The 25,987-nt window shown below is 37.5% G+C and overlaps 2 protein-coding genes across 2 annotated transcripts in view; both read right to left on the bottom strand.

Annotated features, from left to right (window-relative positions):
• Positions 1–25,987, bottom strand: part of LOC134743612 (E3 ubiquitin-protein ligase TRIM9) — a 381,810-nt gene that overhangs the window by 5,560 nt on the left and 350,263 nt on the right. The gene's annotated exons all lie outside the window — the stretch shown is intronic.
• LOC134744093 (uncharacterized) overlaps positions 1–25,987 on the bottom strand; it is a 143,593-nt gene that overhangs the window by 18,180 nt on the left and 99,426 nt on the right. The window contains exons 3-6 of the mRNA XM_063677780.1: positions 12,633–12,844; positions 7,072–7,207; positions 5,581–5,648; positions 3,864–4,055 (exon numbers count right to left, since the gene is read on the bottom strand). Coding sequence (XP_063533850.1) covers positions 3,864–4,055; positions 5,581–5,648; positions 7,072–7,207; positions 12,633–12,844 — 608 coding nt within the window. The remainder of the gene's footprint in view (positions 1–3,863; positions 4,056–5,580; positions 5,649–7,071; positions 7,208–12,632; positions 12,845–25,987) is intronic.

The raw sequence follows: 25,987 nt of genomic DNA, 5'->3' as shown, positions 1-25,987 counted from the left end.
ATTTTGTGTTTTATAGGTATCAGTCACATTGTATCTTAATAATCTTATAAATAATAGGGGCTTTGTTAAAGGATATTTAGAAAATCTATATTTCTACAGGAATACTTATCAGCTATTATGGATTTTTAGATGCATAGGTACAGTCGCCATCAGATATATCTGAGCGGACAACGTGTTCACAATATCTGAACACGCACTCTAACGCCCTGACAATAGAGGCGTGTTCAGATATTGTGAGCGCCTCGGCCGCTCCGATATATCTGATGGCGACTGTACAGTACGAGTACCTATATAGTCGAGTTCAGTTCAGAAATAATTTAGATGTTATTAAAAGTTGTCTAAATTAATAATGACTATTCTAACAATGATTCATCAATTCATCATTGTAAAGTAGGACTACGATCAATTTAAACAAGTGACATTCCGGTGGCCCCTGAACTTTCTGATCTAATTATTCAATTGTTAGTTGAACTGTAAAATTCAAATAGCCGCTGTCTGGGATAAAATCAAAGGTTTTGCGGCTACATGGTAATTTAATGAATATAATCGAGATCATCAATAATTCAATACCTACTAAATCACATGAAATCGTACTCGTTTAACCATATCATAAAAATTACTGATATCACTAATCAAACGTTTGAATATCGGGGGGCACGGCAGCAAAACAATCTTTTCTCGAAGCCACTCAGGCCATTTTCAACATACTGTAATTTTGTGATAGCTAAAGCTAGAACCCTGAATTTTCAGTGACGTATAGAGCATAACTTGATTTAGATATATTCTCAATATCATGTAATTTGAACATTTAGTTTAAGAATTATTGCATGTCAAAGTTCCTTAGTTTTGTCACTGACACACTCACGATCATCATAATTCTAAGGTACTTCTAGCAGACAGACAAGCTCCAAATTTGAAACGTAATTAGTTTTTAGCGTATTATGCCAATAAAAACTTGAAAATACTGCAATATCAGTCACGTTTTAAAGATTTAATAACTGTACAAGTAACTTCGTAATCCTATACAATAACAAAGTTACGTTTGCAGTTCCTACAATTAGTAGGTTATAAGGTCCACTACGTTGTACAATGTGAGTAATGAAGATGAGTATAATTATGATATGTGTATACATAGTATGAGTATGGTATGGATATTAGTACACGAAATGAAGGACTGCCTACTAAAAGAAATGACATCCCATCAAAAACATTACATGTAAAAAGATGCAAGTCTCGCAAAGCAGTTCTTCTACTACAAAAAAGTTTTGAGATGTAATGTGAAGGGAACACCCAAATATTCCGAAATATGTTTTTTCCGAATTATAACGATTTTCATAATCCCGATTTTTATGAGTCCGAAATATGAAAATATTTTTAAAAACACGATGGAAGGAAATCACGAATGTGCTATTTCCGAAAATTTAAAATCCGATTGTCTTTTGACCGAAAGCTTAAAGTTCCGATTTAACTCTTTTCCGAAAAAAATGTTTTTCGAATTCTTAAATTCCAAAAAAACATTGTCCGATCGGAAATAAAATAATTCGGAATTCAGAAATTCGGTATTTTGTAAGGTCGGAAAAATTAATTTCGTGATATTCAAATGATTATTACGGGTGCCTGTCGTGCCGCATCACGTTAAATTCGGCATTCTAAAATTTGGCATAAAATATTTTTGGCATAAAAATTCGGCATAAATAAATTCGGCTGAACTGCGACCCCCAAGAAAATGAACTGTTGCCAGAAAAGTGGGTTAGGTTAGGTTAGAACTACGACGCTCAATATAACGAATTGTTGCTAGAAAAGTGCGTTAGATTAGAACTGCGACCCTCAAGAAAACGAACTGTCGCCAGAAAAGTGCAGGGTTAGGTTAGGTTAGAACGGCGACCCCCACTGAAAAGAATTGTTTTTAGAGAAGTATAGGTTTAGGTTAGTTTAGAACTGCAACCCCCCACAGAAGGGACCTGCTTACAGAAAATGGGTGTGACAAAATGATATGGATTTGAAGGCTACCTTATTACTAATGTTTAAAGCGCATAATTGTGTAAAAAAATTGTGTTTGTGAGTGTCCATCTATTATATTATGTAAAATAGGAAATGTTAAAAGGCATTACTGCTTACTTTAATGACGTAGGTACCTTCATGTATTTAACAATAAATTCGGAATATCGTTATTCGGAAATTTAATAATTGGGATATTTAAAATAGGAATAACGTCAATTCGGAATAAAAAAATTCGGAATAATGGCAATTCGGGATTCGTGATTTCAAAAATCGTAAATGTTAAATTCGGTGTTTTTCACTGTCGGAATTGTTATAATCGGAATTATGTGGTTTGGAATTTAAAATTTCGGAATAATGGCAATTCGGAATTCGTGATTTCAAAAATCGTAATTGTTAAATTCGGTGTTTGTCACCATCGGAATTGTTATAATCGGAATTATATGGTTCGGAATTTACAAAATTCGGCTTTTCGGCTTTTCGGAAATATAAAGCTTCGTGATTTTCATCATTCGTAATTACGACAGTCGGAATTTATATAGGTCGAGCATTTAAAAACCGGAATAATAAAATTCGGCATTCTGATATTCGGCATAACATACTTCGGAATTATGTAGTGTACCCTAATGTGAAACCAAGTCGGTTATTTTAGTTAGTGCCAGGGGGTGTTAAAACCGTAAGAATATTAGATACCTTTATTTTTTTAATACATAATTATAATGACTTGGCAATCGCACACAATGCTTTACTTGTACTCGTATGTGTATTGATCAAACTGCATGTCGTTAGGACTACCGCTATGTTCAATTAGGATTATTTTAAATAAGTAGTTGACGAATTATCCTTATGTCACTATGTAGCCGTGCGATTGCCAAATCATTATATGTATTTAAAAAAAAGTTATCTAATATTCTTACGGTTTTAACACCCCCTGGCACTGACTAAAATAACCGTCTTGGTTTCACATTACATCTCAAAACTTTTTTGTAGTAGAAGAACTGCTGTGCGAGACTTGCATCTTTTTACATGTAATGTTTTTGATGGGATATTATATTCCGTGTCATGACTATAAGGATTACCGTGCAAAATTTCTGATAAATTCAGCCTAAAGCCCGTTTTGTTTTATATACCACAGACTGAATATTAGGTACGTATCATATTGGCAGTGCAACAGGGTACTAGTTGAAACATCCCGTCCAGCGCCAACCGCTGATTGAATATAATCGTTCGTAAAAAGATAATGGACTAAACAGAACGAGGCTCCGTCCCCTGATCGAGTTCCGGGAACCACTAATTCCAATGTCAAAGCTTATCCTATTTTCGAAACCTATAATTAATTTTGCTAACAACGAAACGTAGGTAACCTAATAAAAATAATGAGTTATTAAATTAAGTTATATATGTTATATTTTATTATACAGTGGCAAAAATTGAAGTGCATTCCCGTTGCCAGGGAGGTTTTGGGATTATACTGAGCAACTTTTACTATGAGACCAACCACGAAATCGCGAAAAAAAAATTACCCTTCCATAGAAAATTTACCAGCCAAAATGTTGTTCCGCGATTTCGAGGTGGGTCTCATAATAAAAGTTGCTCAATATAATCCCAAAACCTCCCAGGCAACGGGAATGCACTTATCTTTTAGCCAACGTGTATGCAACGCATGATAAAACAATAGCCAGCGCAAGCCTTGTTATTAGTTATGTGTGAAGCGATGACAACGCGTGGTGTGGAAAAAGTGTGAACTATCAAGGGATTACATTTAAAATGACAGATGTCGCTGCCAAGGTGGCGTCGCCGTCATGCACAGTGCAAATAGAGCTTATGGGTTACCTAGGCGTGAACCTAAGGCTTGTAGAACGTACCTTAAGTTTCAAATCCCCCCTTCTGAAGTGCTTTGGCTTGACCTTGAAGTCGAGCTCGAGGCTGGTGGTCTCGAGCCCGTCGGGATGCGTCTCGTGTACCGGCGGCTGCAGAGCGGCGGGCGGCGCGGGCTCGCCGTTCACGTACCACGCCAGCCGCGTCGCCGGCCGCGATCGGCCCGACGTGCAGTTCACCTGACCATAGATGTAATAAAAAAAAAATACAACAGGAGACAATCTCACTGATTCAACCCAGTTACAGGGGTTTTAACTCGTTATCGCTAGTTCCGGATTCAATAAGCTCGTACCTCGTACGTAACTGACAGCGACGGACGGCTAGCCGAAGCCGGTTGTTTAATTGTTTATTTATTACATTTATAAGCATAACAATTGCATCAAATCGCTGACAAACTAGCTATTACAAACTACAGTAGCATTTACAATTTTATATTTGTCTTTGTATGTAAAAAAAGTAATTTTAAAGGAACATGTGCGCTTCAAACCATGGTAAGCCTGTAAAATTATTATTAGCTAAACTAACAGGGTTCTATACAGTTAGTAGATAGATACATGTTGAAACTGCGCTGTGCTCTGCCCCACCATGCATAGCAGTAAGTGTCGGTTTTCAAAAGCAGTGTTTTCTATTTTAGTCTGATCTACTCTGTATCTTCATTATCTTCAATTAGCGTAGGCAATAAATTGTTATGAGTCCTTTAATTTTGCTATGTTTAGAGATTATTATAAAAAAAAGTTAATGAGCTTCCATTTAACAGAAAACTTGCTCTTCTGAAGTCGTTTCTTAATCACTAGCTTTTGCCCGTGACTTCGTCTGCGTGGAGTTAGTAATTTGGGGTATTATTTTTTATCCCATCTGCTTATTATCGATTCCTCATGCAAACTTCCACCCCCCACTTTTCACCCCCTTAAGGCATGACTTCTGGGATAAAAACTACCCTATGTCCTTCCCCGGGACTCAAACTATCCCTATACCCAATTTCAACTAAATCAGTTCAGCAGTTTAAGCGTGAAGAGGTAACAGACAGACAGACATTTATAATATTAATATGGATAGTATGGATTACGTTCTAAAAGGTCAGTCATAAAGTTTCTGTTTTAAAATAATTACCTGAAATTCAGCGAATTAATATAATATAATAGGTGAGATGAAAGATGCAGCAAATTATTATTTCTTTAATTTATTTGGGACAAAATACAGAACACACAAGATTTCAGCAAGGAATTAGAGTAGGTATAAAGTGTGAGACCAACAACATCGTTCACAGATTACTACTTATAAAATTAAAATCAACACAGGAACAATTACAGATAAAATTTGTGGATACAAATTTATAATAGCAGAAGTAGGCGGCTACAATTTAGTGAGCGAGTAAAAACAACATGGCCTACCGAGCGACTTTTAATTATGTTTTCATCTCTCCTGTTCGGAAAGTTCACCTTTCATAGGCTGATAGCCGGGTGGAAAATTGCTTTTCCCACCCTAGGGTGGAAAATAATTCTAATTTAAATACGCCTGGCAAAACTTTCAATTTTTCGAATTGTTCAAATTTTACCGTAATCTTCAACTAATTTAATTTCATTGATGTTATGTCTAAATATCTCGGGTAAATGGTTCATTTTCCACCCTTGGCACAATCTACTATTGTTTTCAAGTAACTGAATCTATAAATATTAGTTAGTTAATAATGTGCATGAATTTTACCTGCACTCTGTCGCCGATCTGATACCGAAGCTTGGACCCTGTAATTGTGGGTCCGTGGTTCGGAAGAGCTGAAAAAAATAATTTTTAAAATCTCTGTAATACAGCACCGTTTTTGGTAACTATCGCAACTAAAATCTGGTAAAAGACTATTTTACTAGAATTCTGCGAAGTAGCTATATTTGGTAAACAAATTTAAACCAAACATACGTAACCCGTTTGCATTAGTGCTGAGCTAAACTAAGCTAATCTACTCATAGCCCTCATTTGTTGAAAACAAAACCTGATACGAAAATTCAGTTCATTGGAATACTAGAAAACCTTAACGCTGCGAAGCTTTAATCCAATTTGGAATAAATTTGTAGTAAGTACGTTTTGTGCAAAGCATCAGTTTATTTTGTGTTATCTTTCCGAGATTACTTAGCTTTGTGCAAAGCATTAGGTTATTTTGACAAGAAAATTTAACATCATTATGTTCAAGTGGTAAAATGTCATCCTGTTAAGTTGGCATTCTTTATGATGAATGTGTATACAATTGAATTTGTTTTCAATCTAGTAAATGTCTTGTAATAACATTATTTACTTGTGAAACATGAATATCTGATTATAATAACATGAAAATCTCGTTCATACCAGGGATTTCAAATATTGTTTAAGCAAAATGAAATGTAAAAATAAAAACACTTTCATTATTTGGGGACTCGTATGCTTTACAGTAGTATTGCAATCCTGTGGATGTTTTCCCAAGAGGCAATATTAAAAAAGAGTGTACTTACAGGCGTTTATGGGTAAAGGGTTGGTAACGCGCATGCCTGGGGGTTGCAAGCATCCATAGGATGCGATACCTCTTACCAGCAGTAATGTAGTTGAAAATCTTAATAAACAATCGGTAACAACGGCTCTAGTGAGACTCACCTACGACGGTTAAGTACGAGTGGTCGGACACCATGGTGAACAGCGGCCGCTCGGCGGTCACCTCGCAGCGGTAACACCGGTTCTAGTGAGACTCACCTACGACGGTCATGTCCGATTGGTCGGACACCGTGGGGAACAGCGGCCGCTCGCCGGTCACCTCGCAGCGATAACACCGGTTCTTAATGAGACTCACCTACGACGGTCATGTTCGAGTGGTCGGACACCGTGGGGAACAGCGGCCGCTCGCCGGTCACCTCGCAGCGATAACACCGGTTCTTAATGAGACTCACCTACGACGGTCATGTTCGAGTGGTTGGACACCGTGGGGAACAACGGCTGCTCGCCGAAAACCACGCAGCGGCAACACCGGTTCTAGTGAGACTTACCTACGACGGTCATGTCCGAGTGGTCGGACACCGTGGGGAACAGCGGCCGCTCACCGGACACCTCGCAGCGGTAACACCGGTTCTTAGTGAGACTCACCTACGACGGTCATGTTCGAGTGTTCGGACACCGTGGGGAACAACGGCTGCTCGCCGGAAACCACGCAGCGGCAACACCGGTTCTAGTGAGACTTACCTACGACGGTCATGTCCGAGTGGTCGGACACCGTGGGGAACAGCGGCCGCTCACCGGACACCTCGCAGCGGTAACGCCCGCCTGTCTCCAGGATCGCCGGGAAGAGCGTTACGTTAGCCCCATTTGTACTCGATCTCTGAATATTAAAAAAAACACAATTCAAAATTATTATTATTATATCTGTCATTTACATAATCTCGGGACCATGGGGTCCCGGACATTTGGTAGGCATGCGTAGGGCCAAAGCCAACACTTAGAGACCCCTTGTAAATAGACAGTTTACTCTAAATGTGTATTATTATTGGGAGCCTGTAGCGTCCCACTGCTGGGCAAAGGCCTCCCCCCACTTTTTCTAGTATTCCCGATCTTGAGCAGTCTCTGGCCATTCCTTTAAAAAGGAGTCTAACTCGTCTCGCCATCGCCGACGTGGTCTCCAAATCCTCGTTTTGAGCAGGGCTGCCACTCTGTGGCGGTCCTAGCCCAGAGCTCACTCGGCATGCGGCAAACGTGCCCCACACCCAAACAGCAGCCCAGTCCCACTTTAGCTTGGCCGCTTTCCGAGCTACGTCGACTACTTTTGCTCTGGAGCGCAGCGTAGTGTTCCGGATACAATCCATTAATTTTACACCTATGCTGCGCTCCATAGCTCGCTGGCAAACCCCAAGTTAACCAAGTTTGGACCTCCGACACGCCATCAAAAACCAAGTTTGTGCACCGTAGGTGAGAATTGGATTCAAAACTAGTTAAGGTAATATTGTCTTCGAATACCGCGATAGTTACTTAAGAAATAAAACTATGAAAACAGATTACACACATCGTGTATTTTTGTATGTGGGTTAGGTAGGTGAGTAAGTATGGTAACGCTTTGAAATTGATGATTTCTTTTAAAATAAAAAATAACCTAATTCCTTGTTTTGAGATAGGATACATATATGTATATGATGTATATGGTTACATCACACGTAAACAGCGTTTAGGTGATAGGTAGGTAGGTACTTGGACATATAACGTACTCGCATAACTAATAATATTGATTGATTATTTAACGAGTCTGGCTTCCAATTAAACTTGACAATCGTAACTGTGTTAACTGCAAAGGTTTTTGTTGCAACAAAGGCTTTAATTTTATGAATGTACCAATTGATTGGTGTATTATTATATTATATCCGACTGGATATAATATAATAAATATATTAAGCTAAAACCTTGCAATTAATTAACAGTACCTACAGGTAGTAGGTACTTATGAATCCTCAATATAAATAATGTATCTATAAAGTCAAAAGTGCTAGTTTATCAGAAATAACGGTTTAGTGGTAAAAGAAATTAATGCCTCAGGGTTAATTAAAATTGTTATAGACTTTTATAATCACCAAATAAACTGTTTGGCTTAAGAATGGCTTTTCGTTGGGGTTATTCATATGCCTTTTACGGGACCGCTACCGATTTTTAGCATAGTATGAATTTTCTCAAATGATTTTTAAGCCTCACACCCTAACCACCAATGCTACCGCTACTGACTGAACGGGAACTAACTCGTTACCATAAAAGAAACAAAGGCTTTTGTTTAACGGATTAGGGTCTGAGGCCTAAAAATCATTTAAGAAAATTCATACTATACCTATTTTGTTGGGCATGATTAACCTCAACACTGCTGAGAGACCGCAGGCCATCTACTTCAGCAAAATGGCTCCCACCTCGTTACGAATACCCAACAACTTTTTAATAAATAATGTGGTATATACTATTATAAAAAACCGTTAAAAATATGAAGGTTATGCAATAAATGTATTCTCTTTCTTTCTTCTTTCTTTCAAAAAATTAAATAGCTTGCCTACAGCGCGCTCGTACTCTGCAAAGCCAGACCAAATGGATTTATTTTTAAATTATTATTTTATGAACGTAATGTAGTACGTTATGACACAAGTGTGCTACGTTGGTCGTTACCTTGATTACCTTGATTACTGCTGTAATGAAGGAAAATGGCGCGTTATTTTTTTTCTGTGCGCGATCTCACTGCGCCCGCATGGCAAAGGCGCGAACGACTGCGACAAACAGCCAATAAGTGCTAAAAATGTTAAAAAGGCGAATACTTTCGTATTTATAACCGATGGATTGAGACCAAATAGGAAAAAATATGTTTATTTATGAATGTAACTTACGAGAGAATGTAATCTATAAATTATGTTTGGTGAAATAAAACCTCTTTGAACTTTTAAAACCGTTTAGTTGGTTTAAAAAAAAAGTATTACTCGACCAATTAAGATGGCTCCGTGTCCATACTTATTATTAGCAATTAGTTACCTTCTTAACTCAGTCGCATTATCATACATTACACACAAGTGCGATAATATAAAGTACCTATTGTACCTAGTTGCAAATAATTTCAATCTATTAATCTAGTGCCGCAATTGCCAACGAACCCTTAAAAATTGAACCGTTACCCGAATAAGGGCCATTTGCACCATCCCACTAACCCAGGGTTAACCGGTTAAACCTGGAGTTACCATGGTTACCAGTACAATTTGACACTGGGTTACCGGTTTAACCGGTTAACCCCGGGTAAGTGGGATGGTGCAAGTGGCGCTTAGGTATACATATAAACCTACATCATCCAAACGAAATTTTCATTCCAATTTCGTATTACGCTGGCATGTGAAACAAGAGGTCTGCAGCTGAAAGAAAGCTGTCAGCCCTCACAACAATGCGCCCGCCAGCTGTATGAACACCTCTTCTAATGAAATCAGCGTGCTGCATTCACCGGCTGGTTTTGTTCTTGAATTATACACTTATAATTCTAGCTTTTCAGTATAGTAGGGCATTGTTTATTTGTTAAGTCGCATGAAAAGCTGCTACAAAACAAGGCTGTCACAGTACTTTCAGATTCTGTTTTTCAGCAATTTTAGAAAATAAATGACTACCAAGTAAAAGATCTTAAAAAAATTACAAAGATATTCAAAAATTCAGTTAATACAATGTCAAAGTTGTAAACGCTTACAGCAGTTACTTAAATGTTAGCCGCCACTTTGACCTCTTTTTATTTTTGATTTGATCGTGCTGAAAATTTATGTTCCAAATTCCGTGGTCATATTTTTGAAACATGTTCAAAGTTGTTAAAAGCATTGTTTTTTTTTGTTACAGGAAAACTTTTCGAACTCGCGGCCTTTTGAAGCACACCGGTCCGATCGCGGTTAGATCAGTAAAAAAATCGTAATGTTGCTTGCGGACTCCTTAGTATAAAAAATTGTTTTTTTATGAAGTTTCTTAAGATCAATAATTATTCGAGTTAGTATCTCTTTGGCGTTTTGAACACATATTTAACTATACAAACGGGTGTACCGCCATTAAAAAAATCGCAGAAATGCTGAATGAAATTAAGTGGCGGCAGACCCGTTCGTATAATTATACAACCGAAAGAGCCACATATTTAATTAAATATTGTATCTCTTTCGGTCTTGTTTTAGCTACTTTAGTTTTTTTATCACATCACTATTTTTGAAATTGCTCGTAAAATACCTACGGTGGCAGCATGTCGCATTTTTATCGCCTGTCACTACACCTGTCACTTTCGCACTTACATACTTGTTAGAAAGTGACAGGTATGGTGACAGGCGATGAAAATGCGACCGTGCTCAGCCCGCTAGTTAAAAGTTAGGTTAGAGCTTGACCGACAGCGGCCTACAACAAATAAGTGAATTGATCCTGTAATGGACCCGTTTTCTTTTTAGCGCACCTACGTTACTCTCAATTTTTATAACAATTTTCCTAACAAAATAAGCCAGGATGAAACGGCTCCGGCCGGTATAAAACAACAAAAGCAAGCGGCCGTGAAGAGCCGCGAGTAGGCCACGTAGGTGAAGCTAAATGAAAGAAAGTACGGAATGGCTCTCGTACCAGAGTGGGACTGTATTTGCACCTGAACCTCTTCACAGCTTAATATCCGCTCTAGTTTTATATTGTTTCCACTCGGAACGACCTAAGCAAACTCGACTCGACCGGATTAATCTAATTATACCTATCTGTACCTATGCACATGTTTGTTTAGTTGTTTAGACGATATTTGAGCTTTGTTTGTTGATCTTGCATAGTCACTCTAATACCTTAGGCAAAATGTAGCCCGTAGGTACCGTGTATGATGCATGCAAAATTGCATTTTTTTAATAAATTTATTTTAAGTCACATGTTTTTATAATTCAAGGGCTATTATGTAATATGCAAGTGAGTGATGAGGCCCAATTATTGTAATGAATTGGTATAAATTAATATTATATATCCTACGTTAACTAAACCTAAACTTACCGATTGGTACTCACAACTAAGTAGAGAGACAGTCGATTTTTTTAGGTTTGAGAATCATTTAACACATTTCGCGCTAATATGACCTCCAACATTTGAGTACATACGGTGTCGCGTTCAATATGAATAAAAATGACCTCAAAGCTACCAATCTGACGTCCTTCTTCCATGTATGTACAGCAAAAATTGATGGTTTTGGAGAAATCGTCGATTTTGTGTTCTAAGTGAATAGTAATAGGTACAAAACAACAAATCTAACTTTTTTAATGCGATTATTTCTAAAAATATAAATGTATTTCAAATACTTATTCCCTTACGTGTACCATCAGCTGCAAAAGTGCATGGCGACTTTATCAATGAATTCATTCATAATTACGCAGCTCACTGTAGGTACATAAAACCGCCCAAGTGCGAGCCGGACTCGCAAAAAACGGCAAAAAAATTACGTTTGTTGAATGGGAGCCCCACTTAAATATTTATTTTATTCTGTTTTTAGTATTTGTTATTATAGCGGCAATAGAAATACATCATCTGTGAAAATTTCAACTCTCTAGCTATCACGGTTCATGAGATACAGCCTGGTGACAGACGGACAGACAGACAGCGGTGTCTTAGTAATAGGGTCCCGTTTTTACTCTTTGGGTACGGAACCCTAAAAATGGTAAGTAAACCAGAATCTATATTGGCCTGATTGGTTTGAAAACAGTTCTGATAGTTACCCATGTAGGAAACAAAATTGCGAATTACAAATGGCCTTCGTTTGATCTGATCCTTCGTACTAAATGCGATTGCCCGTGTAATAGTTGTTGAACCTGCTTGAACCACTTGACGGAGTACAGGATGTCGGTGGGCCCGAGTTGCCAGCGGCAGGACAGCGACGCGCACGTGCTTATAAGGAATGCTTATATACATCGACATCGAAAACAGGCAGCGGGAATCTTCTACGCGGCTCCGTGTCCTTGGGCACGTGTCGGAGGAACTCCTTACCGTGCTTGAACCACTTGACGGAGTACAGCACTTCGGTGGAGCCGAGCTGCCAGCGACAGGACAGCGACGCGCACGTGCTCATAAGGAATGCGCCGTACCTCGACATCGACGCCAGGCAGCGGAAATCTCCTACGCGGCTCCGTGTTCTTGGTTCTTGGGCACGTGTCGGAAGAACTCCTTACCGTGCTTGAACCACTTAATGGGGACAGAACACTTCGGTGGGGCCGAGCTGCCAGCGGCAGGACAGCGCCCGGCGCGAGCCCAAAAGGAATGCTTACCTCGACATCGACGCCAGGCAGCGGAAACTTCCTGCGCGGCTCTGTATCCTTGGGCACGTGTCGGAAGAACTCCTTGCCGTCCTTGTACCACTTGACGGAGTATAGCACGTCGGTGGGCCCTAGCTGCCAGCGACAGGACAGCGACGGGCGCGTGCCCAGCGGTACGTGCGCCGGCACGCGCAGCTCCAGCAGCTCTAGGCTCGACACGCCCTCTGTAACAATAGCCCTTATTTAAATATCATGTACCGGGAAATGTAGAAAAACAAGGTTGTGAGAGTCTGTTTCCTCCTCCTCCTTGCGTCGTATTCCTCAGTATTGAGGGTCGTGACCTCCCTTTTGTATTACTTTCTCTCTTACGATCTTTCTCCATCTGCTTCTGTCTTTGGCGGTGTGGAGAGCCATGTGAACTGTGGAGTCAAGAGCGGTGCGGATCTGGTCAGATCAACGTATAGAGTATGTTTAAGATTTAAAAAAATTAAATAAATTAAATCCATAAAACTACACAAACACTAAGATCATCAGAGATAATTAAATTTTACACCAAGAGTACCTAATGTCAAATAAACATCAGATTTTTGAAAATTTCAAAAGCACTTCATACCGTGTTTTATAGCTAGTGAATGGGCCATTTTATTCAAAGTTGTACACAGCGTTTTCGAGTTGTCCCATATTTTTGATATAGTGTTTTGCATATTAATAGAGCTTAATTAAATAAAGATTTTTTTTAAATCAAATCCTAATTTAGTTTTCAGTTATTTAGTGTACCTATTCATTTAGTCATTAAATAAAAAATATATTTTTTCCCTCACTAGCTCGGAAAGCCGTCTTTTATTCTGTAAACCAAGCGACTAAAAACGCTTTTAATCCACTAGTGGGAAAAGTAATTTGACCTTGGAGCGTGTTTAAGTAGCTTTTGACATATAACAAAACGTAAAACGCTCATAATAATGATTCGTTAAATATTCATTATCATTAAATTATAGTTTGATTATTTAATAAAAAATACCAAATTTAGCTTTGTTTTAATGATTTTAAGTCATAAATCTTAAAATTCCATAAATTTGTTTCTATATTATTGCTACTATTTGATATCATTTTCATCAGCCTGGTAAAATCAATCTAAAACCAATATTCGAAAATTTTCATTGAATAGTTGCCCGACAAACACTCATCGAAAGTGAATGAACAAATTCACGTTTTTCACATTCTACCACTTGTCGTATTTTTTTTTTCTTATAACAACTTTATTTCCTATGCAATGGCAACCCGTGATACATTTATTTTCGACCAGTTTGAATGTGACTGGCGTTTGAAGTTTACGTGTTTCTGGTTTTGAAGTTTTGTATGGAAAAATTAGATCCTAGATAAGAACAGTGTACGTTTGAAGCAACATATGAAGTGTATTCTGGATTAAGTCTTTATTTTTTATAGTTCCATTACTGGCTTTTTAAATGTTCTGAAACCAATAAATGAACGGTGTGTTCATTTACTGGTATCGCCTAAATTTTTTATTTTTATTTTTATTTATATGTAAACGAAATGGTATTGAACTGGTTTTTTGTGATTCTGGATAGAAAACGATTCTGATTCATTTAGCCAGTATTGGAACAAACTAAATTTCTATAGTCCATTTACTAGATTTTTAATGCCTATGCATGAACAGTACAAAATTTGGCTTGTTACTTTATTAGGTTTCTACTAATTCTATGTATGAACAATTTAACCACGAACAACGCAATGAAAAGTCTATTATTTTAAGCAGTATTTGCTGAGCCTGACCTTTTTTCATCAAAATACGCATGTTGATCGCACGCGTTCCAAGGGTTCCGTACATTACACAATTTAAACAATGTATTTTTTATGTGAAACGCGCGTGAAATTTTTATCTATCTTCTTGCTGTGTAACTTTTTTTTATTTAGCTTAGAATAAATTTAAAAGTGGAAAAATTACTGCCTTGGGTGAGACTTGAACTCACGGCCTCTGGATCGATACTCCAGCGCTCTGCCAACTGAGCCACCAAGACCTCATCCATAGTTAGCAAATCTTCCCACTTTTTTTTATTTAACTATTAGTATAGTATATTTTATATACTGTTCATTGTATGTTATTTTATGTCTTTTTTCTTCTTGTCTGTTATCTTCCGTGATTCTTCTCACCTGGTGGTCTCATCGGAAGATCAGCGCTGGAAGTAACCAGCAACATGCTGAGATGAGGCCATTTCGTGGCACTTTAATCTTATTTTATGTTTTCTTTTATATTATGTAATGTCTTGTTTGTTTGTGCTTACGAATAAATCTTATTCTATTCTATTCTAAATGTCTTTAAAAAACCCGTAGGGGTCGGATCAAAAACTAAGTAATTCAGTCCGACTCACGCTTGACTGCACATTTATAATAGGTTTTCCTGTCATCTATAGGTAAAGAACTATTTTGTGTATTTTTTAAAAATTTTAGACCCAGTAGTTTCGGAGACAAAGCGGGGAGAACGCGCGGTCATTTTTTGCTTATTTTCTTGAATAACTCCTAAACTGTTTATCCTAAAATTATAAAAATATATACTTGAGATTCTCATAATGAGGTCTTTCATTTGATATGTAACACAGTATAGTTTGAAAAACTTTCTTATTGAATTTTCTCATTTACCCCCAAAAGTGGCCCCCGTGTTTAAAATTCATTTGTTTACGTTACATGTCCGTCTTTGGGTCACAAACTTACATATGTATCCAAATTTCAACTTAATTGGTCCAGTAGTTTCGGAGATCGAGACCGATGGAGACAAATCACAGGAACTGCAAAACCAAGTGGTCACGATCCTCAGTAATGAGGGACCGACAAAGAAGAAGTTTCGGAGAAAAAAGGCTGTGACAGACAGACAGGCAGACGCACTAGTGATCCTATAAGGGTTCCGTTTTTTCCTTTTGAAGTACGGAACCCTAAAAACGGCAAAAAAATCACGTTTGTTGTATGGGAGCCCCACTTAAATATTTATTTTATTCTATTTTTAGTATTTGTTGTTATTGCCGGCAACAGAAATGCATCATCTGTGAAAATTTCAACTGTCTAGCTATAACGGTTCATGAGATACAGCCTGGAGACAGACGGTCGGACAGAGACGGACGGACAACGGAGTCTTATTAATAGGGTCCCGATGTTACCCTTTGGGTACGGAACCCTAAAAACAAATGAACCACTTAGACTTTATATAAAGTTATTAATATATTAATCCATAAAAATAGGCTAAATACATTTCTTATGCGATTTATTTTCAACCAAATTTTTTTCGGAGTGTACAACTTTGAATAAAATCGCTCGGGTACGAACAGTTGCAAATTACGAAAATAGTATTACACCGTGTTCTAGATAGGTATCAACTTTGTACTTGAATTTTATTTGCCTGTAGGTAGCGTGTTATGAAGGCAAATCCATTAAACGGCACGTCAAATAATTTCCCATGTGACGCGCGCTCGCGGCCCGTAAAAGAGGCACTATTGCCCGCCCGCGCCCAGCCCAGCGGTGGATAATATTACTTTACGACCCGCGGGGCCGCACAAATGTAAGTAAATTGGCGAATAAATACAAACTGCGCAAAATGCCGATATTAGAAGTACACTCGCTAACTATACCCGCCAGCTTCCACGTCCGCTGCTCGTGCTAGTCCTAGACTTCATGGCATTTTGAAATATGCAATATTGGGCAGGCCACGAGCCTCCTCCCAAACGCGAGAAGGATTGGGCTAATAACCCCACACTGGTGCTAGTTTAGTTTTGCTGGGCATTTTCCGCAAATCGACATCCACTGTGCCTGTTTTGCGTGAAAAGAGGTAGCGGCTACTCTAACCACCCCAGCTCCTCCACGAAGCCTAGCAAAGTCTTCTGGTTTCTAGCTGCCGCCTTCAGTGTGCACGGATTCCCTAGGTATTTGGTCCTGTATACTTTTACATGTTTACAGTCTAGGAGAATATGTTTTGTTTGGTGGTGCTAAATAACAGCTATACCTACTAGTAAAATGTTTGGATTGGTTGGAGTTGATACTAGTGCAACAGTATAGACAGCAGCTATGATAAATGTTCTAATTGAATCACTACACTTGTAGTATAAAACAAAGTCGCTTTCTGGTGTCTGTCCGTCTGTCCCTATGTATGCTTAAATCTTTAAAACTACGCAACGGATTTTGATACGGATTTTTTAATAGATACAGTGATTCAAGAGGAAGGTTTATATGTATAATTTGTAAAGGTTTTGTGTAAATTAGTTGAACTACCCGTGCGAAGCCGGGGCCGGTCGCTAGTTGAACATAAGACCAACCGCCTTTCGAGCTAGTTATTAAAATTAGATTATGAAAGAAGAAACAATAACTACAAATTCTAATTCGTAAATGCTACGTACAATTGTATAATGTATAATATATTAATCAATCAATCTATTAATCAATATATTTTTTTATACAGTTGCTTAAAAAGTGCTACTTTACGTAGCTGTTTAGCGTGCGGAAAGTTGGTTTTCGCGAACTAGTGCTTTTTACTTTTCCAATTTTTTTAAATTTATTCTTGTTCCAATTCATGACTACTTATTGATGAGTGTTAATATTAGTTTCCTTTAAACGTCGTAATCAACATAAAAACCTACTATTAATGTAAGAATACGAAAAATATACATATTTTATATTTTATTACTTACCTCTTCATCATTATAACACGTCTATTTTTTTATATATTGAATATTGAAAAACCGTTCTTACTAAGTTGTCTGAATGGAACGGAACGCCTGTCAAAGAAGAGGCGTTTTTTCTTTCTGCTTTAAGTTTCCAAAGGCAACATTCGATATTGTTTTTATAAATGTACTATACACAAATAATCGTAATTAACGATATTTGGGTAATAATAGTACTATGTTTTATATTTACAATTGTTTCTGTCTTATAGAACATGCATTAAAAAAATCTTTCATTGAAGTGGGTTCAATAATAATAACACCCAGCTAAAAAAACACCTCTTCATAATGTCAATGATGTCACAGAATTAATAATATAAAGGTTTCGAATTCCTTACTTGTTGTTTTTCTTATTTTTTCGCAACTGTATTAAAAAACGTCGTTCGATACACATGCGGAAATGTCATTCTTCACTCGTCCCGAGTCTTGCCACTCGCCTGCGGCTCGTGGCAAGATATCTCGGTACTCGTGATGTAATGACATGATAAGTAATGACATACTTTCCGCACTAGCATCGAAATGTACTATTATTTCAGACTAATGTCCATAGTGTTAGTGTACATTCCCTTAAGCCTATGTTAGTTAAACCTATACTAACTTATAATAACTTATCAACTAAGCCTCTGGCAGTAATACCTAAGCTATTACTGTCAGACATATATATCAGAATGCAAATATTAGGTTCCAGCAGACAAGATGCACGCTAATATGTCATTGTGAATATGTCACAACCCAGCTTTCTATTGCTATTTAAATTAATACAGACAACTGACTTTGTATTGCTTTAAATATCAATAAAAAATTATGAAGTTTGTATGGAACATTTTATTATTTTTTGATAACCTCGTTGCAACCAAACGGAACAATATCATACAACCAAACTAATAGTATCAGAATACCTGGAAATGTTTGTCTGTTTGTACACAAAACATATCGTTGGAATAGTAATTATCTGATTTGGGTACAAATATTGGCAAACACTGGGAACATAGGATGCGGTATTATTATGTGCCAGTATTGTAACTAATAGGTTATAGAACTAAATTTAATATTCATATTCATTTTATTAGTTGGTGGGTTTGGTTTTACATGTCAACAATATATGTAGGTATTACAAATAACATTGCTATTATTAGAGCGTCTACTAGAGAATAACTCCCTATTTTCGTAGAACGCCTGCTCCAGAAGCCATTTTTCGAGCTGTCTTGATTATAGGTGCACTTGGTGCAGCAGTAGTGTCAGTCGATAGACGGTTGAGAACCTTACGACCCATGACGTTCATATGTTTTTTCGATTTTGCGAGTCTATGAGACACAAGAGGCAACTTTCCAGAGCGAGCGCTGCATGCGCGGGTCGCGTAACTGCGCATAGCCGCATTATAGAGCAGGCTCCAAGGAGATGTTCGTTTGCAAAAATAACGCACCGCTAACCACAAAATATCTCAATGTAGAGGTAATTAAACGTTCTTTTATACCAATATTAATTAGGTAGTTCAATTAGGCTAAGTGCTAGACTCAAATTAGTCCGATTTGTGCAAAAGGTGTGATTTTTTCGATAGCCAATGTATGAGAATTGTAAGGGGGAAATTCAAAGGGCTGGTGGGGATAACGGCAACACTTTTCAGCCCGGCAACATCGGGTTTCTAGGAGCCTAGGAACCCCACTATTTATAAGGATCAGAAGACAAACTGCGGTGCGCTATTTTTGCAAACGAGACTTTACTGAGAGCCCGGTCTATTAGTGATCCCGGGTGTCGCATCTATCTCTTCTTGCGTAGTCACTGCCATTTGCAGGATTAAAAGTGAAGGCAATGTTAAAATGCCTAACGATTTAAAGTGGAGTTTCGCCGAGTCCTTTTGGGATACGCGCCCTAAGGCTCTTATTGCGCGTTTTTGGAGTCGAAATACTCCATCCCTGCCGGCATGCAGCCGTGGATCACAGCTCAACTCTATATTGGAGGTGCACGGTCGCGAAGTAACAAGATCAAAAGATTTCGCTTGGGAGAAATCGCGCCAGCCGTTTTAAGTAATAGGAAACATGCCGTTGCGACCTTGTTGCATACTGTGTCGATTTGGTGACTCCAAGTCAGGCCTCTATCGAGTTCAAACCCTAAAAATGCTGCGTTTGTGACTTGATCAATAAGGTCGCCATTGATCAACACTGACAAATTCCCAATCTGCCGCCCAGAGAGATCGCATTTCGATCTCTCTGGGCGGCAGATTGGTGCGTTTTCTTTATCTTTAAGATTAGGCCATTATTTGTGAACCAATTAGATGCTGCTGCGGCGGTCAAACTTAGCTTCCTCTCAAGATACTTAGGTATCTGTAACAAGTTGCATGATACACTCTTGGATTAAAGGCTTAGTTAAATACCAACTTATGTGAGTTATGTGTATGTACCCCTGCATAATTAGAAGCACCTTAGCCTTTTCAGACAGACATTGTATAGAATCGTCGAGTCAACCAGTGCGCTAAGGTTCTAAAAGCATTAATACTCATGGGTCTCGCCTTCATTATACTGACCTTTGCAGCCCTATTCAATGCGCACATTTCGAACTTTGAAGGGTGTACGTATGCCTCTAATAGGGCAGCGGCCGGCGGGTCAATCTATAAATTAAACGATTTTTTTCTTAATACCATAAACTAAAGAAAAAATTTCGCAATGGGTGTTGTTACATTTTCAAAATATAATTTAGTCGATAAAGCATGAGCCTATTTAATAATTGTGCACATATGTATTCAATAATAACAATAACAAATTAAATGCGTACAACCCTTTCCTTTAAAGCACAGTTTCAAGTATGTGACGAGGAACCTGGAAGCATTAACTTTAAGAGTCCCCGGCAAGCTCGGCCGAATTTCGCCTTTCCATACAAACGGAGTTTCGTTCTCATTTTAAAACTACGTGTTGGATTGTAACTAAACTGCCTCTACAATGTGCAATGACATGAGGTATATATCAAGGTCTGTAATTCGTTTATACAGTTCCATGCAGTTTATAAAACAAACGAAATAGAGCAAAACCAAGTTTTGTATAAAAAAACTTAAAATTGCTGAATTTTTTTACTATGGTATCTGAAGCTACATAAACTAATTACAGACCTAGATGTACGTTATCTTATTTTGTAACTACAAAGTTTCAGAGCAATCTAGCAAGCTGTTTTAAAATGAGAGCGTAACTACGTTTGTATGGAGAAAGGAGCTTGCCGGGGACTCTTAAGACAAAGTCAGTATTGAAGTTTACGATTCTGAATAAGCCTCCTAAAAGGGTTATTGTATTGACGGCACTTGAGCGGAAACGGAGCAAAGTGAGTTGTCAGCACGCGCGGCTCCTCTCGATAGTGCACGTAGCGGCTCTCCGCCAACATATCACCAGCAACACTTCCCGTCTCCCCTTCACGCTCACAGACCAAAGCCCTAAATGTTACACGCCATAACAGACTTTCAAAGAAGAACTTTTTTTTATAAATACATTTTTCAATGCCGATTTTTTAAATTTTTTGCACTGATTACGCAGCATCATAGCAGCATTTACTCCGCAAGAGAGGCAAAGTAATTTGACACAATTTTTGAATTGTTTTTTCATGTTACAACATGGTGGTATTGACTTTTAGGTGATTTTGAATGAAACATATTTAATTATGATTTGATTTGTATTATTTTAAGTTATTTAGTATTTTCCTCTCATTGGTGTGGTGAAAGTTTTCAGGTTTCACTCGGTAACAGTTTGTTTAACCCTTCGTGCCTTGAAATCCTCGCAACGCTCAATTCGTTCAACGTTTAATATTGGAATCTTCCGCTTTCTCAATCAAATTAGCACTAGTAGTTAAGCAAGAACTTTGCCCTCTTGTGATACAAATAACTATTGTTACTAAGACAACTTTGTGCGTTTATTAAAGTAGGTAATATTAATAATACTGTGCAGAAAAAAAATCATGTGCTACTTATTTTATTATTGTTCAGTTATGGATTATGGATAATCCTTGCAATGACTTTTATTAATGATTTTCAATAAATAACGAGAATAAAGTCGCTGAATATTTTTTTTTATAATTATTTTCACGGCTACTCGACTATTACAAAATATTTACCTAAAGCGCCAAATGCAAAATTTATAACAATCTGAAAGTGAAATACCGCCGTATGTAAGTAAGATATAACTTTTCTCAAACATGCTATGTAATATTGACATTACGTTCTTTATATTAGGCTGGGAAGTATCACGTTTCAGGCGCGGCTAGACGAGAGGTCTGTAATGAAATTTCATACAAAGTTGCAGGCCTAGGCCGGGAAGTGGCTTTTTTTAAATTTCTATTTCACATATAATTGTGGCCCAGCATCATGGCATTCAGCCATTAAAAAAAAAAATTAACATATTTAGCATAAAAATTTAGCAATATTTGCTTTTTGGTTCGTTTATGACATTCTTCTTTCTTTTCATTCTTTTTTTGTGTTTTTTTTTTAACCTGACGGGCTCTATGGCACTAGCTGACTGTGTGGGGAAAATCCAGGACCCTTCCGCGTCACACGAGGCGGTTTTGCTACGCTGAAAGTTTAAAAAAAAAACAAAACACGATATTTGATTGATATATATAGTTGGTCAAGCAGATCTTGTCAGTACATAAGAACAAAAAAAAACTATACTCATCCTTTTCTTTTGGGTGTTAGTACTAGAGTAAGACAAAGATAGTATGATTCTCTCTGTCTATGTTTGAGAAAAGCACTATACATACATCGGCGTGAAAACGGGTTGTCGGCCTCATAACAATCCGGCCGGTTATATTCTATTCGGCCGGCAACCCCTTCCTTCCCGGCCTCTGTAGTAATGTACTATTACGACAATCTGTCTAAAATAGTTTATTACACACACAAACTCGACACGAAATCCATTTATACTAAAATGTTAAAATTGTACTTACTAACTCGGGTATTTGGAAGAGGCGGGACGTAAGCAAATAAGCTCAGTGACTTGCCTTTAGTCCCGCTGGGAAATAAAGATATTCAAAATATCTGCGTTTCGCGGTTAGGGGAAAGCGGGGTAATTACGAACACCAAAGGGGGTTTGGAATAAATCAAAAGATAGTATTTGTAGGTTAACCTCCAAGACGAGCAAAGCGAAGCTTAAGGGCACTACCTACGTACCTACCTTTTCTCGAAGCGCTTCGTCGTTTTTTTGAACCCTCATAACTTGGGATTGGATTACACAAGATAAACAAAATTCTCGGGATATGATGCCAATAGTGGACTTATTAAGCATAAAAAATGTCAACTGCATAGCTCTTATACTTTAGATTTTATTCGTATCTAAAAACCCCCGATTTCGTCACTCACTCACTCACTCGCTCACTCACTCATCAAAACCTTTAGGGTACTTCCTGAAGTCCTAGGAAGCTGAAATTTGGTATGCAAGATAGTCGTAGTACACAAACAACAAAAAAATTCGAAAAATTGAAATTTTTAGCCCCTAAGGGGGTGAAAAGGGGGTGGAATTTTGTATGGAAAATCAATAACCGCTGTACCGATTTAGTTAAATTTTGGTATGTAGATAGTTTTTGTTATGGGGAATGATATAGAATAGTTTTCAACCCCAAAATCACCCTGTAAGGGTGAAAAGGGGGTGGAAAAGGGCGTAATCAGTAAAAAGCAGATTGTATAAAAGATGCTCTCAGGTACGAAATTTCAGGATTTTTAATAGTAAATTACCCCCAACCCTTTAAATTGAGGATGGAAGATTGTCATAAGCAACTTAAAAAAAGAAGTGAAATCCCACCAAAAACATTTAATGTAAAATGTTGCCAAGACGAAACCATAAGGCTGGCACTGTCAAAAAATTATCAGATCTTTTGTAGAGCCAAGCTTCTAACTCTACAGGCCCTAACTTCACAAACTCTACACCTTAGTCAAAATATGTGGCTTGGCCGGTTTGTTACATACAAAATAATTTATAGTGAATACATTTTACACCTTACGCCCATGTGGCAGTAGCGAAACGGCCAAGCCACATATTTTAACTAAGGTGTAGAGTTTGTGAAGTTAGGGCCTGTAGAGTTAGAAGCTTAGCTCTACAAAGATCTGATACCTGAAAACATTCAGCACACCAATGAGAGGAAAATACTAAATAACTTAAAATAATACAAATCAAATCATAAATAAATATGTTGCATTCAAAATCACCTAAAAGTCAATACCACCATGTTGTAACATGAAAAACAATTCAAAAATTGCGGTAAATTACTTTGCCTCTCTTGTGGAGTAAATGTTGCTATGATGCTGCGTAATCAGAGTGCAAAAAATTGACAATGCGAGCCTTATGGTTTCATCTTGGCAACATTTTACATGAAATGATTTTGGTGGGATAGCCTCTTCTGAAGGGTAAATTATCGTACTTCAAACTATAACAATCAACAGTATTCATTTCTCTTTATTTAATCAACTTTTATAACAAAAACAAAACCTCTTAGTGTTCACGAACGGCAATCACGAACACCTAATGGGACAGTTAAGATCGTTCACAATTGACCAGACTAGCCTAAAAATGAGATCATAAACGACAGATTAGTCAGGATTAAACTTAAATTTTAAAAACGTAGGTACATACATACTGCGCGGCATGCATTTTCTTTCCCAATAAAACATTCATTAAAATCACAACGTTAGCCAAGTGAAGACGATTGCCCGTTTGTACACTTTTTATAAGTCCATTTTAAATAAACGTAAAGTGGACAATTACTTTTTTTACGGAGAATTAAAGCCAAATAGATAATTACTGAAAAACTCGAACGTTATTTAAAAATGCAATGGCTTGCCAATAAAACCCGATCAGATACTGGAAATATGAAAACGTAAACATATGCGATCTTTGCCCGGAATACGAAATGGCATACAAACGTGGCCCTGCAAGCTTCTACCCACATTTTACGTTTCTACTTATTATTATAAATATTCCTCCTTATCCTGAGAAATCGAGCAAGCATATATTTTATCGGTGTCATATATAACTCAGGTAAGTATAAAACACAAGGACAGTCAAGTGCGTTACGTTAAGTGCCAAGAAAATAAAATAATTGTCTACCTAGGTTCAGACATATTTTTAGGAGTTCTATAATTAAGTACCTACCTAAGTGCTTGATTGTTTTAAAAATGAAGCTGCAATTACTTCTAAATTTACTTTCAAACTTACATAATTTTGAAATAAAGCTATGAAACTGGATTATATCGCGTATATTGAATTAATAATAAATTCCGACGTTTCGAACCCTTTACAGCATTCGTGGTCAACGGGTGACTGAGGAAAAACTACAAAGTGCAAAAATACCCACATACAAAAAATAATGAACCATCATAAACTATAAACTTTAAGGCTGGTTGTACATGCAAAATCGGTTCATAAGGCTAGTTATACAACTATTTTCAAAAATATTAAATTATTTTAAACCGGGTCACTCACGTACGTATGTACGTTAATATTAATATAACGTTAATATCACGGGAGTTTTATAGTTTTAAACTATTTTCAAGTAAAGATATATATATATATATACGCGATAAAAACTACGCCGGCTCTAACCCTACACCTCGGACCCAAGAAGATTTAATTCCCTCCTAAATTGTAGGAGGGTATCCCAATATGGGACCGGCAACAAACTCGGCGGGACACATCTTTTCAAAATATATTATACTTACTCAGAATGTCCAACATCATCCAACACTAAGGTCTCACAGTCTATGTCTCGCTTGCTCCTTTATCAGATGGACTACAGGATCCCAAGCTGGTGGTAGAGAAAAGCCATCTTCCCTATTAAAGTTTGGATATTTCTTAATCTCAATGGCCTCGCGCAGCATTCTGGGTATGTATCGCTTCTCCTTGGCAAGAACCAGAGGCTTATCAAACTTGATTGAGTGATTGGCTTTATCCATGACATGCTCCCAGACTGCAGACCTCGGTCGACGGTGCTAGACATCAGCTATGTGATCCTTCACCCGGGTGGAAATGCTCCGTTTCGTCTGCCCGACATATGATAGGCCACACTCACAGTCCAGCCTGTACACTCCTGCAATCTGTAGAGGGGTATTGCATTTTACACCTCCAAAGGGTAAAGGGGGGTTTTTAGGGGTATCCGTTTTCATAGCTTTATTTCATGAGTAACTAATGAGTAAATATTACATAATTTTATCAAAATTTGTCGGAAAAAATCGTCAACTAAATAAAAATCGGCACAGGTAAATCCTTGTTCTTACGTGCGAATTTGAATGTCATATTAAAATGTCACAAATGTATTGTTATTCCTTTAATAAATAAAAAAATCCGTTAAAATGCTATTTATATAATTTAAAATTTCCGAATGAGTGTTATTAACCAATAGTATTTATTTAATTCTATTAAGTATTAGGGAGCGAGGGCTCGCCTACGTTAATTTGTTTTTAGCATGCCAGTTTAAACTTCATTAACTTTATTTAATTAGGTAATTAATTTCGTCTATTATATTCCACCACCAGCCCTTGATTCTATAATATACTCTGATAATAAACTCAAATATTTAATATTCTTAGCACGAACACAACTTTTCAATGTTGTTTCATCTTTATTTATCAAATACGAATTTTAATGACTGGCATTTACCGAATTATTGCGTAAGTAAAATTTTCAC

This window comes from Cydia strobilella, chromosome 1 (genome assembly GCF_947568885.1).
Source record: "Cydia strobilella chromosome 1, ilCydStro3.1, whole genome shotgun sequence".
NCBI lineage: Eukaryota > Metazoa > Arthropoda > Insecta > Lepidoptera > Tortricidae > Cydia > Cydia strobilella.
Note: the sequence above shows the minus strand (reverse complement) of the source record. Positions and strands in the feature narration are given on the sequence as shown.